The sequence below is a fragment of the Merops nubicus genome, unplaced genomic scaffold, assembly GCF_000691845.1.
Source record: "Merops nubicus isolate BGI_N331 unplaced genomic scaffold, ASM69184v1 scaffold11166, whole genome shotgun sequence".
NCBI classification, from domain to species: domain Eukaryota; kingdom Metazoa; phylum Chordata; class Aves; order Coraciiformes; family Meropidae; genus Merops; species Merops nubicus.
The window spans coordinates 22,761-35,885 of NW_008616960.1; the positions used below are offsets into that span (position 1 = coordinate 22,761).

The 13,125-nt window shown below is 43.1% G+C and overlaps 1 protein-coding gene across 2 annotated transcripts in view; it reads right to left on the reverse strand.

Moving 5' to 3' along the window:
* Positions 1–349: 349 nt before the first annotated feature.
* EOGT (EGF domain-specific O-linked N-acetylglucosamine (GlcNAc) transferase) overlaps positions 350–13,125 on the reverse strand; it is a 15,446-nt gene continuing 2,670 nt past the window's right edge. For both annotated transcript variants that reach the window (XM_008942988.1, XM_008942987.1), the window contains exons 5-15: positions 12,733–12,837; positions 11,531–11,637; positions 9,890–9,993; positions 7,249–7,341; positions 6,469–6,540; positions 5,843–5,929; positions 4,639–4,707; positions 3,307–3,368; positions 2,207–2,326; positions 856–958; positions 350–496 (exon numbers count right to left, since the gene is read on the reverse strand). In XM_008942988.1, the coding sequence (XP_008941236.1) occupies positions 350–496; positions 856–958; positions 2,207–2,326; positions 3,307–3,368; positions 4,639–4,707; positions 5,843–5,929; positions 6,469–6,540; positions 7,249–7,341; positions 9,890–9,993; positions 11,531–11,637; positions 12,733–12,837 (1,069 nt within the window). The remainder of the gene's footprint in view (positions 497–855; positions 959–2,206; positions 2,327–3,306; positions 3,369–4,638; positions 4,708–5,842; positions 5,930–6,468; positions 6,541–7,248; positions 7,342–9,889; positions 9,994–11,530; positions 11,638–12,732; positions 12,838–13,125) is intronic.

Sequence of the window (13,125 nt, forward strand, 5' to 3'; positions counted from 1 at the left end):
CAGGAATCAATTGTTACAAGATTAGTGTCTACCCCAGAAAAGGTCACCTGAAATGGATGGACATCTCCTTGCAGAAAGACAACTATTTCAGAATCTGGAATGCAAAAATACAGCACAAAACCCCCAAAAGAGTTCTGAAAAGTAGGTTTTTACATAATGAAAACTCCCAGAATTAAAAGAGCAGGACTACAAAGATAAGATGTGGTGCTAAGAAGTGGTTTGAAAAGTTAATTATGGGTTATTTCCCTCGTAGAGGTTTACACATTTCACACCAGCATTTTGCTTTATGTTGTTACAATATGTTTTATGGAGCATTATTTGAAAACAATATTTCAGTCAGAAGTCTGACTTAGAATTCATCATGTTTTACCCTAAATGGCCACTTGGAATGCTGTGAAACATGATTTGCAGCCAGAAGCACCAAGTACATAAATTCTTCCACATCAAAGGAGTAGTTTGTAAATTTTGGATGTTCTCCCAGTGTTGGGTGGTGTCCCTAGAAAAATGAAATAAGGCCTTTTAGACAGGAAAAAGAAATACATCTTCCATTCAAAAAGCAGGAAAAAAATTGAGCATCTGCCATTTTAATTTATTATTTCTGATCCACGGATCTGCTCTGAGGCAAAGGAGTCAAAGCAACTGCATAACAGCAATGCCAGGGAGGGCTTGGATTAATGGCCAATTAATTTCATTTCTCTTCTCCCCTCAGCCATCGATATCAAAGATTTCTTACTCTCAACAGGAAAGTTAATTTGGTCTAAAGAGTGAAAACCCTATTTCAAGGATCAGAACACAGCCAGCTTGTTGTGGAGCTGCCCTTTTCCTGGCTGAAGCTCCAGCACCCAGCATGGTTACCTGGTCCTGAGGGAAGACTTTGCTCCTGTCCCTCCAGGTGAGGTAGCGGATCCCCCTCAGCCTCGCCAGGTCCAGGTAACAACGTTCATCTTCACAGTTGTACCTAGGAGCAGAACCCATTAAGGTTGGAAAAGACCCCTAAGAAAAAGTACAACCATCAACCCAACACTGCCATGGCCACTAAACCGTGTCCCCAAGTGCCACATCCACATGTTTTTAACCCCTCCAGGGATGGGGACTCCACCACCTCCCTGGGCAGCCTGTTCAATGCCTCACCACTCTGTCAGGGAAGAAATTCTTCCCAATATCCAATCTAAACCTCCCCTAGTGAAACTTAGCCCAAATTTCCTCTCATCCTATCACTAGTTACCTGGGAGATTGTGATGGAGTTTACCAGGGTGAAATGAGGGAAAAAAACCCCCACACTTCAGGCCAAAATGCTTGTTGTCCACTTCTAAGGCTCTGAAACCATGGACAAACTCTACTGCACTGAAAACAAGAAGGGCCACCATCTGTTCTTAAGAGGTGGCCACCATCTGTTCTTAAGATGTGGCCCAGGAGGCAGTTTGAGGCACAGCTGCATGTCAGGCTTGCCCCTGTCCAGCTGCAGCAGCTCAGGGGCATGAGCTTCTGAAGCTAACTGGAGACCAGACAAAATGCTCTCAAGCCAAGGTGATGCTGCAAAGTGCCAGCTTCACAGCCCTCCCACAGCAGAGGCTCTGAACAGAATTTCCCAGGATGGAGAATTCAGCCCTCTTCAGAGAAGCATGTGGCAGTTTTGTTTAGTTCTGTAGAACTGGAGCATCCACTAACAACCATACTCTGAGAGAGCTGGGGTTGTTCAGCCTGGAGAAGAGAAGGCCCCAGGGAGACCTTCTTGTGGCCCTTCAGTACTTAAAGGGGGCCTAGAAAAAAGCTGGGGACAGAATTTTTAGCAGGGCCTGTTGTGACAGGACAAGGGGTGATGGTTTTAAACTAAAAGAGGGAGATTCAGACTGGATAGAAGGAAGAAATATTTTACACTGAGGGTGATGAGACCCTGGCCCAGGTTGCCCAGAGGGGTGGTCTGACATGCCAGGTCTGGAGAGGGCTCTGAGCAACCTGCTCTAGCTGCAGATGTCCCTGCTCAGTCCAGGGGGGTTGGACTAAATGACCTTGAAAGGTCCCTTCCCACCCAAACCATTCTGTAATTCTATGAAGATAAGCTTGCAAGGAAGCTACTTGAGGAATTTGAAAACTGAAGTCTAGGTGAGGACACAAGACAAACACCCATAGCCAAATACCAGCAAGGGAAAGTGCTTCATTAACACACAGGAACAGACATTAGCAAGTTGTGGTAAAAGAGACTTACAGTTCAAAAACAACAGCCCAGTCTGGCAGAAAGAGCAAATGGGTAAGTCCAGCTCCATGCATCCCAATGAATATATCAGAGTTGTGGGTAATTTTCAATTGCTCTGAAAATTCAAGTTCCCTGCAGGCAACACAACAAACAGTTATCTGGCATGTCTGGCCACCTCAGTAACAATTATTTACACATAAAAAGCACCAAATTAACTTAAACGAATCCTGAAAGAGAGAATTATTTTTCCAGGAACAATAATAAGAATCACAAATGCTGGAGCCAGCAATAACTCAGCATGGGATGAAAAGAAATGCAAGTTTAAAATGCTCACAAGAGCTTCTTCTAAAAAATTTATTTTTTTACAAGTTAAACTTTTCCTAAATTTTGTTGTTTTGTTTTGTTTTTTTTTTTTAATTTTCTTTTCAAGAAAAAAATATTGCACCACCTCCTTTAAAAAAACAAATACCCAGTATAAGGGACCTAAACTGGTTTACAATGCACTGCAGAAAGATGAGGCTTTTTTCAGCTCCTGGAACCATCACTCTCTCCCATCCTTTGCCTGTAAGCTCTGAATACAGTATTCTCTTTAGATACCCAGGTACCCTCACAGGGGCATCCACCCTCTTTTCTATTATTAGACCTCAAGTAGTGTCTTCAGGGGCCACCCAAGCAGCAAATAAGATGAGTTATTACTCATTACTAAACTAAGGGTCATATAAAACAAGACACCAGCACCATACAAGAGAAACCCCTGTTGACCCACAGTTAACTGCAGAGCATTAGCAAATGCAAAAGGGTGATGGGAACACAGCTGGTGTGGGGAGAGGGGAGGAAACAGAAAGTGATTTCAAAACTTGCTCATCATAGTAGGTTTAACCTGAGCCTACCAACACTAGGGATTCATTCCTAAATCCTTCATACCATCAAGGGATGGGAGTGCTCAGCCAGCTCACCCACCACTCCCTCAGTAACACTCCTGCACCCTTACCAGTTCTGGGTTTTGCAAAGGTTAGACAGACACTGGGGCACATGTAGCTCTGCCTGCAAACAGCTTTCACCAGCCACAGGCAGCACCAGATGACATGAGCTTCTTCCACCAACTTACATACCTGTATTTGTAGTCTACCACTCTGACCTCCAGCGTCGGTACCGTTTTCAGAGCACTCACAAGCTAAGGAGGGAAACAAAAAGACAAGGATTTGGTGTCCTTCAGTCCTACACTCCTGGGCATTTTACACACTCCTCCTCACCAGGGAAGGACAAGGAGTGAGACAGAAGGTATTATCACTGCCATATAGAGACAGTTCTCCTCCTTTTGTGCCTCCCCACCTAAGACACACACATGTTATTCCTGGCAGAGCAGCCCCTGGGGAGGACACACTGATCTCCTGCACTCTCACAGAGGCTACTGGTGACTTTTACATCCTCCAGCACCCAGTCTGAAACCACTCAAATGAGCACAAGTTTTGCCATGAACAGTGGCAAGACGTGGTTGGATTTGCAAAAGGCATTCCAATACCTAAAGAAGCAAACTGGTAGCTAGAAGGATTTCCAAAAATACCTTAGTACGTCAGGCTCCTACTCACACAAGAAGTGAAACCATGTTAGATCCTGGGCTTCTAACCTAAATGGGCTTTTTCTGAGTCTCCAATCCATAGCCAGCAGAAGGGGGAGAAAAAGCCAAGCATTCTCCTTCACAAAAGCATAGTAAAGGTGAGACTCTCTCTTCCTGTCTTGCTCTCATTACCAGAAAACACACCCTGTGGACAGCCCAGCAGGGAAGGCACAAACCCAGCCATCTGCACTGTCTGTTCTGCTGCTGAGCTACTGCACCAAACAAGCCTCAGTTTCTCCCTGCGTAAGGTGGGGCTGACAATGCCAAGTCATTTCTGTCAGGTGCTAAGAATGAAGACAGGTCTGAAAACATTTGATATTATCAGTTTACCACCAGAGAAGCTACACCATAAGTCCACTAAGTTGCCTCATTTGAAATTGTGAATCAATATGAACATTCATTAGCTTTTGAATGCACCTCCTCAGACACAATAGCTGATGCATTCTCATCTGCAAGCATTACAAAGGTTTTTATTAGAGCCCTCAACACTGGAGATGCTACAAATAAAAGAGATAATCTCAAAGCAAACTAATTTAATGTTATCAGAAGCTCTGTAGTGTCTGTAAAGAGGAAAGACTTTTAGTATTCCATCTGCAGTCTTCCACTGGTTACTTAAGGGCAGCAAGGTTCAGTGGCTGGTGTACAGAAATGGAGACTGGCTGTAAGACCTATTAGAAGAAATTAATATTAGCACTAAGCAAATTTGTCCAAGATTTATCAGCAGAGAGACATCTTGGCTTTCTCTGAAAAAAAGAGAAAAAAAATCAATGCAATGAGCAAAATTTAACTCCTGATGAATGTGTTTTAAAAATAAAAAGGACCACACCTCATTCTGGTTTAATATTTTCCGGTAATCCGTGCTGCGTGCAAGTATTGTGACTCTCATCTTCCCATCCTACAAAACACACCAGCAGGGTATCAGCTGTGAGACAGGCTTCACCAAAAAACCCCAAACACTTCCATGTTTATTTTTGGCAATTGTATGAGCAACTAAACATGCCCCCTCCCCAGGTAAGAGATGATGTAACCACCTCAAAATTCACGTTTTATTTTCCAACAAATTAAAAGTCTCAAAAAGTTTGTGGAAGTTTGACTATTAACAAAGAATAAAACATTTTCTGAAAGATTTGGTTTATTCAGTACAAAAGAGTCCTTGTATTCCACGTTATACAGCAGGAGTTGAAAGCAGGAAAGCAGCTTTCAGGATGCCTTGTGCACAAGATCCTTGGAAAAAATATTTTACTTCTATAAGAGTTCCTCCTTTTATCTCTTTAAATTAATTGGACTCGCAGGGGTAAGTGTTCCAAGTGAAATAAAGAGACTTAACTGCATGGCTCCCATTAGTGCCAGCAGGAGCAGCATAACTGTGCAGTGCACTGAATGTCTGCCCCTCGGTGAGAACATGTAGGCTACTCTCTGGCAAACACCTCCAGAAGCCCAGAACTGCCACACCCATGAAGGCAGCCACTGCAACAAATTGCAGAAGCTACCAGGGTGCAGGACAGAGAGGCCCAGGGCCAGAGAGATGGTACCAGGAAGGCACTGCCAGCACCAGATTCAATTCTCTCCTCCTCTGCCCTGAGCTCAGCAGTAACTGTGAGGACTGGTGAAGAGCAATCTCACTGTGCTGCTCTGGGGGATCCCCTCTGCTGGGCCCAAGGACAGCACCTTGTCAGCATGTTCCAGAGAGAGCAGCCACCAACTACCTTCCCCAATTAGGAAGGATACAAAGGTCTTGGGCACAGAGAATGGAGATGAGGAAGAGGTTCTAGGGTTGGAAGGAGGGTGTTCTGAAGCCTGTCCTATGGAAACAGGACATGAGGGCAGCTTTCACAAACATACACAAATGTTTGCTGAAGGCCTTTATAGAACAGGTTGACTTACTGGGGAAAAAAAGTCTTGAGCATCCCAGGAAAGGACAAAAAGTGCACTCTATGCCCTTGCTCCCCACTGCAGCCAGCCTGCTAATGCTGTTTCTCTGGTAAGAGCCATCAGCTCCATGCTACAGTTTTATTATTCAGTTGCCATACCTTGGGTCCTTCTTGTGTGATATTTAATCTGTGTAACACATGCTGAGAAAATGCTCTAAATAGCCCTGTACCGTGACAGCCAGAGATCTGAAATTAAAAAAGCAATTGTCAAGACAAAAAATGATATTGCTCAGAAAAACCTCTCTTTGTGATCAGCCTTTTGCCATTCTTGTGGAACAAAAGCCTAGTATCCTGCACTGTGCTAAACACGTCACTTATTCACTGCTGCACGAGTGGCACTTTCATTTAGAAAGAAATATAACTCTCCTTCTTCAGCACTACAGCCTGAATGCGTGAGCTAATACCCTGGGGGAAGTCTGTCAGTGTACAAGCTCTTGTGCTCCACAAAAATACCACAAAGTCCACAGTGCCCACCCATTAAAGAGGAATAATACAGGCTGCACGAGCTGTGACACAGGAGATTGCACACAACCAGTCACTATCAACCAGCTAAAGCAATTTTAAAGTCCTAATCCTTAAGGAAGAACCATTTCTGTTGGAGCTGCACAGATCTTCAGTGCTGTATGCTTCACAGCAGCTCAGCTGGAGGCTTGAGAGATCCAGCAGCTCAGATTTGACAGTCAGACAGGTACAGGCAAGAGGGTGGGAGGACAGGAGGGACTCACCAGTGGTGTGTTGTAGAACAAGCCGTAGCGCATGCGGGGCAGCAGGGAGAAGACTGCTTCCCTAAAGCACACCTGTCAAGGCAGATGACAAGCAGTTAGCACTGCCCTGCTGCCTGGCCCTCCACCATCCCCGGGATCCCTGCTTGGAACGAGCCAGCAATTACCTGCTCCTCCTCTCAAGAACATCCTCACTTCCTCCACTGTGCAAATGAATAGAATAAAGGCAACCCTGATGGCAAAAGAGCTACAAGTCTCATGCAAGTGTGGGAAGAGGTTAAAAAACCCCACCCCCAAACCAGAACAAACAGGAGCTAAAGAGAAGAAAACCAGTTAGAGAGCAGAGACTTTAAGATTGGATTTAAGAGACTAAAATGAGCTCTGAATGAATGGGTACGTTTTTGATGGCAGTAAAACTTTTGTTGATGATGAGCAGCAAGTATACAAGAGTTGCAGGGGAAGAGAAACACCTCAGTAGGAACTGAAAGACTTAGAAAGACAGCACCACTTGAAAACCCTTAACTGCTGTAGTGAGTCCTGCAGAAGTGAAACCAATACATAAATATCACCTCTCAGAAGACACAAGTGAGGTCCATCTATATCAAGCATAGACATGCCACAGAATTAGGTTACAGCTTTGTCACACTCACATTACACAAATTAAACATGCATGAGAAGTGTTAATGCTTTCCTCTGAGACACCCCTACCCACAGCCAGCTTGAGAAATGGTCATATTTGCTACCTCGTGACAATGAATTAAAACAAAATATCAAATTCCATACCCTTTTAGAGTCAAAAGTTTTCAAGTGTATTATTTCGTAGTCAGTAAACGCCTTCCACGTCTCACTGAAGAGGTCACCATAGCCATAGGAGCTCTAGGAGGAAAGGGAAAAAGACAAGGCTCTGATTACATAAACACAGGTAAAATTTCTGTTCATGATTTGCAAGATCTGTATGTGAGTTTTAATACACAGTTAGTATGTGCATTATCACCACGGGACCTACGACAGGCTAGCACAGAACACAGACATTACAGAACACCAAACTCTGCTTTTACAAAGGCATTTAACTCAAATTACCTGTCAAGTAGTTAATTTTTAATAAAGCAGATTAGCAATCTAGACAAGTTCTTCAGCAGTGGATTAGAACTTTTGAGTTAGAAGCCAGCAGTACCTACCACTTTCCCCAAAGGCAACAGAACACCAGTTAAATGTGAAGCAACAGAAACACAGGGACAGTAGAAGGCACAAACCTCAACTCCTGAAACTAAAAAACCACCTGGGAATTCAAGTGCAGCAGCTGTGTTTGAGGCAAAATGCCACAACAAGCCTGCTTCCCATTCACCTCTGTTTTAGGATGGTCACTTGGATCACACATTGAAGGCAATGACCTGATACAATGGAAGACACAGCCAGGAAGCTGTTTTGCACTAATTTCACAAGCTGGCAAGAACTTTCTCTACAGGACAGTGTAAAACTTCCCTCTTTGTAACAATGCTCAGTGGAACCTTTTAAGAACCATCAGCTCCCTGTGAGAGCCCCTCCCTAGCAGCAGGGGCTCTCACCTTCAGATCTGTAACACCTCCTGCATACTTGAGGGCTAAGAGTCACCATCTCTTGCTCTTTGAAGTCAATTAAATATGACCTCAGCAGCCCTGCTGCAGAGCCTCACTTGAAGCTTCCTTTCAACTCTGGAGCTGGTTCAGGATGCAGGGAAAGTTTTGTGGAAACCATCTCAACAAGAAATTTGAAAATAAGACTACAAGTGAGCACAGGGGAGAGCAGACATGTAGTGAAACATAAGAGAATCTAAAGGATGCCAGGTTTCCTCCAGCTGAAGAGGTGCTTCCTTCCCCTTCCTCTGGCACTCAGTTTTAATGAATTTTACAATCCACACAACTTCCTGGCCATCTGTATTACAACTACTGCATTTCCACATTAGAAGTGGAGCATGGATCTTCAAAGCTGAGGGCACTTCTTCCTAACCCTGTCTTGTCCTGCCTGGAAGTGCTTTAAGACCAGTGCTCTCCTGCACTGCAGAGACAGTCTGCAGATCAACTCCCAGTGGGCTACCTACACATCTTCTGCTTTGTTTAATGTACATCCAAGGGCATTACTCTTTAATAAGAACAGTGCACTGTTTCTACAGAAGCTAGAAACTATGGCCAAACCTAATTACATCAAGGAAAAAAAGAATGAATAGTAAAATAAGCTGGTCCATCTTTTGATCAGCATGGATGGGTCATCAGCAGTTAGCTGGTGCCATCACCTGGTTGTACATGGGAACGAATTCAAGTAGACAGAGCAGTTAGGACTCATTTAAAACAAGAGTACTGTGTCAATACTTACTTGGAATGGTACATTGGAAAGAGTTCTTTGATTCAACAGTGAGATATAAGACAAAAAACCTCCTTTTCAAAGTCATTTACAACACTGCCTGAGAGTTCTGAGCTTTCCAGGAAGCCATCAGAGCTGGATTAACAGGTCCCTGTGTAAGATCTACAGAGCTTGCTTCTCTATTTCAAAATATAAGCAAAGCACAAAAAAGGGTCTCTTTTATCCAAAGAGGTTTCTCATTAAATAGCAAGCAGGGGATATTTGCAGTTCTCTAATGAATATTGTGAACACTCAGAAAGCAAATCCAGTGTTTTATGAGAACAAGACAGGCATGGGACAGCAGATAGTCAAGGACTGTGTTATTTCTAGACCTGTTTATACACGTTATCTGGCATATTACAAATTGACTAGTTTTTCATTATTTCATTTAACATTCTCCTACACAATTTAAATACTGTACAGTAAAACTAGTATTAGTCTTAAACACAGTCATGGTTTCAACTCAGCAGTAAGAGCCCAAACTTAAAACTTGTTCTATATGTCATTGTGGCATTTTAAGAGGTGATTGAGAAGTAACTGCCAGAAAGCTATTTAAAGGAATTAAGTATTAGACCCTGTTTTGACTTATATGAGGATTTTATTTAGTTGTTTTCTTTATTACAGGTTCCACATTACTGATTTAGGAAGATGCAAGCCTGCATTTCTTTTTAAATGTAGAAGGGAAAGTTTTGAGTAAATCTACTTCAGCATTCTCAGAGAAAAAAAAAATCTACAGAACAGAGTATGAAATGTTCAAATGCTACATACTAGAAACACAGATCATGTTATTTTTGAGGTCAGACCAAAAAAGGCATAATTATATACGAGCAAAAGATGAGCTATGAAGTAGTGTTAAAACAGCATGTGGTTCCTTGCAGAAAATCTGTTCCCTATTGCTCGTGCACCTATTGTAACAAGATCCAAAACCTTACCAGTTCCACAAGGCTGAGCCCAAAATAAAGCTACAGTTTGGCTACTAAAAGATTCAGAGTCTCTAGAAAACAAAATACAACCCATTACAAACATGTTAACAGCACAGCAGACTTACAGTGTCCCACATGACTATGTTGACATCAGTACTGAAGGAATTATTGACGTGCTGTGTAATGTAAAGATTGACGAAGTCGCAGAAGTGATGGTACATGTTAACACCTCAGAGAGAAAGAAACAATTGTGACCAAAACACAGCATTACTGGTGCCCCTTTTCACTGGTCCATGCATTTTTTCCTTAGGAGTATCCTGCTTTTTACATTAATTTTCCCCTGTTTGTGACTGAACGCTTCAGATACACCCTAAAACCTCAGACCTTTAAAAGGGAAGGCACCAAGGTAACACACCTGAAGAAAAACATGTTTTTACAAAGTTCAGAGAAATCAGAAGTGCAGCCAAAAGACAGCATAAGAAAAGGACACTTTGCAGGTGCTATTTCTCATTCCAGTCTGCAGCTGCTTTCTGAAGTGAATGAAAGCAGTTGCTTTAACAACAGACAGTCAGACACAGGGGAAACAAAACCAGGCCTTTGGCACTGACCTTAGTTCTGCTCCATTTAGGGTTAAGAGAAGCTCTGTCTGCAGGACTACAAGACAGAACGTGTACTTGCACACGAGCCAAAGCCCAAGGAATTCCTCAGAGCATTCCTGTTCATTCTTGGTTTCTTAAACCAATACCATAAGACCATGGTGCACAAAAAAACTACCATGAAACAAAGGGTGTAACACAGTCCCGTCTCCTTGCTCGTGAGGACAAGATCCCAGTTTTGGAACCTCATGCACACAGCCCCTGTTTCTAAGCTGAGCTGCCACAACAGGAACTAGCTACCAAGCTTCCCCTACATACTACTCAAACAGCAGTCTTCCCCTGCTTCCCCTGCATACTGCTCAAACAGCAGTCTTCCCCTGCTTCCCCTAAAACAAAGGAGCTGGACAAAATCACCTCCTGAGCCACAGCCAGACCACCCCACTCAAAACTACAAACTCACAGCACAGCAACTCTTCCATCTTAACTCCTCAGAGGCCTGTGACTGCTTAGAACATAAGCTACTGGCCCACAGGGGAAGAGGGGTAGTTGTGGTGGGTCACAGGGTCAGAGCACAGCAGAGAGCCACCCAGTTTAAACCATAGGTTACCCCACAGCAGTTTGTTTGTATGTCTACATCCTGAACACCCTCCTCCATTAACAACTGCCTGCAAAATATGCTGCATGAACAACGAGGCTGGTGAGCTTCAAAAACTGCCACATACTACTGGCTGCTGCCTGAAGATGCTTCAGTGCTGCCCCTCTTTGAACACCACTTCCTCAATACACATACACCCACTCCTTGTCTTTCATGGTGTGTAACCCACCAGCCAGCAATGCAGCCAAAATCAAGGACTCTCTACAGAAGAGTCAGTGGCACAAAGACTGCCAAAACACAGCCAAGAGAGGGACTGTGCAAGACAACTGGCAGGGAATTTTTCCTTTATTTTTTTTTATCACCTGTGGGAAAACATAACATTTTTTAATTGAAGTTTGAGTTCACCAATGGAAATACAGAAACAAAGAAGAAGGAAAACGTCACATCATTTTTCCAAAATAATGTATTACAGGTGAACTTGACAATCACAAAGGTCTAGTGCAGATGGGGAAGTTGGATATGGGCTCTTTTTGTACTGCAGGATTAAAAGAAACTAAGCTAAAGATACCAATTACCTGCATCTAATTTCATGAAGTACGTTGGCTTTTCAATAATAACATCACACTGCTCATCTTCTAGGGGCCTGAAGTTTAATGCAGTAAATGTCTGGAGTTCTGCAAACCTACAAAGATTCAATCACAGAGAACACACTTTGTCATTAACACATTTAAACAAATGTACTTTGTACATCTAAGACTTAGTAACTGTTCATCCAGTCCATTTGATTTAGCAGGACTGCTGAGAGCTGATGGAGTCTGACAATTAAAATCATTTGAAATAGTAATGGAAGGTTCTTCAGGTAATGAGCTTCAAGAGGTTAAACACCACCTTTGATCTCCGGAGTGAACAGCACCTTTGATCTACAAATCCAGGCAGCAGAGATGTCACAAAGAGCCTCAGAGCCTGGATCTGTGGGTCTGTCCAACTGGATCTGCAGAGCCAAAGACACTTCAGCAAGACTGTCACACTTTGGTCAGAATATGGATCTGAACAGGGCTGAGAAGTTAGGATGACAATTGCAGATAGAAAAGTCTTTCTCTGTAGCTATTCTTAACTGAAATCAACCATCAATGCAAAATTAGAAAAAAAATAAAAGAAAACATGAGAAAAGCATAAAAGCTAATTCTGATCTGACCCTGAATGGCTGCAGTTCCTTCATATGCCATCAGTGAGCTGGCAAGGCAGCTCTGAAGTGTTCACATGCAAGCAGGGAAAGTTAAGCAGCCACCCCAAAGCATCCTCTGCACTTCCCACTCAGCCTGTAGACTGTTGCCCATTCCACATTCCAGAGGCTCCCTGGGAACTCCTGGGAATTCATATCCAGGTCAGGCATTGCACAGCTCCAGCATCACCAAGGGGTGTCTTGGTTCACAGAGCAGTGCAAACTTCAAGGTATTTCACAACAAAACAATCTTCTGTAGGCAGATTAGGCATAGAACCAGCAACTTCTCCAGAAAACACCTGAAGGTGAGAACTTCCAACTACAACATGTCTTCAGCTCTTTTGCTGCTGTAAATTAGGCAGGATGCAATTACCCAAAGTTCACAACATTCTGCATAGGTGTCATTCCCAGATGTATCTGATATGAACTCTCAAATTGAGCTTAGAAAGGAGCAACTCTTTCCTCAGTATGAAATCCCTTACACACAGCTGCTGACACCAATGAATAAAGAACTAGTGAGTGAAGCTGGCAGCAGCCCTGAGAAGCCATTCTTACCAAGACTGCAGAGGGCTCTTCCGCTGACCTTCTGCCAAAAATGCTTGAACGTTGAGGCTGCAATGACCCCCAATTTCTCCCTTCTGGAAAAAGTCTTCTCTGAATCTAATGCAAATGTACAAAAGCTGATAGACTTTTACTCATCAGTGCTACAAGTGCTCTGCAATCTTCATTACATACCCAAGCCAGCACTTGTTAGTCCCAATTGAGCAAGGTACTTCACACCTATTTAAAATCTACTTCCTTCAGCATAGATCAAGCATTTCCCACAATTCTTAAACAAAGCCAGCAGAGTCCTACACATCAATTTAGAAAACAGCACTAATCCACCCAGAATGTTATTAGAAATCATTTTCACACCCCCAAATGAATAATATAATTACATTTCCCTAC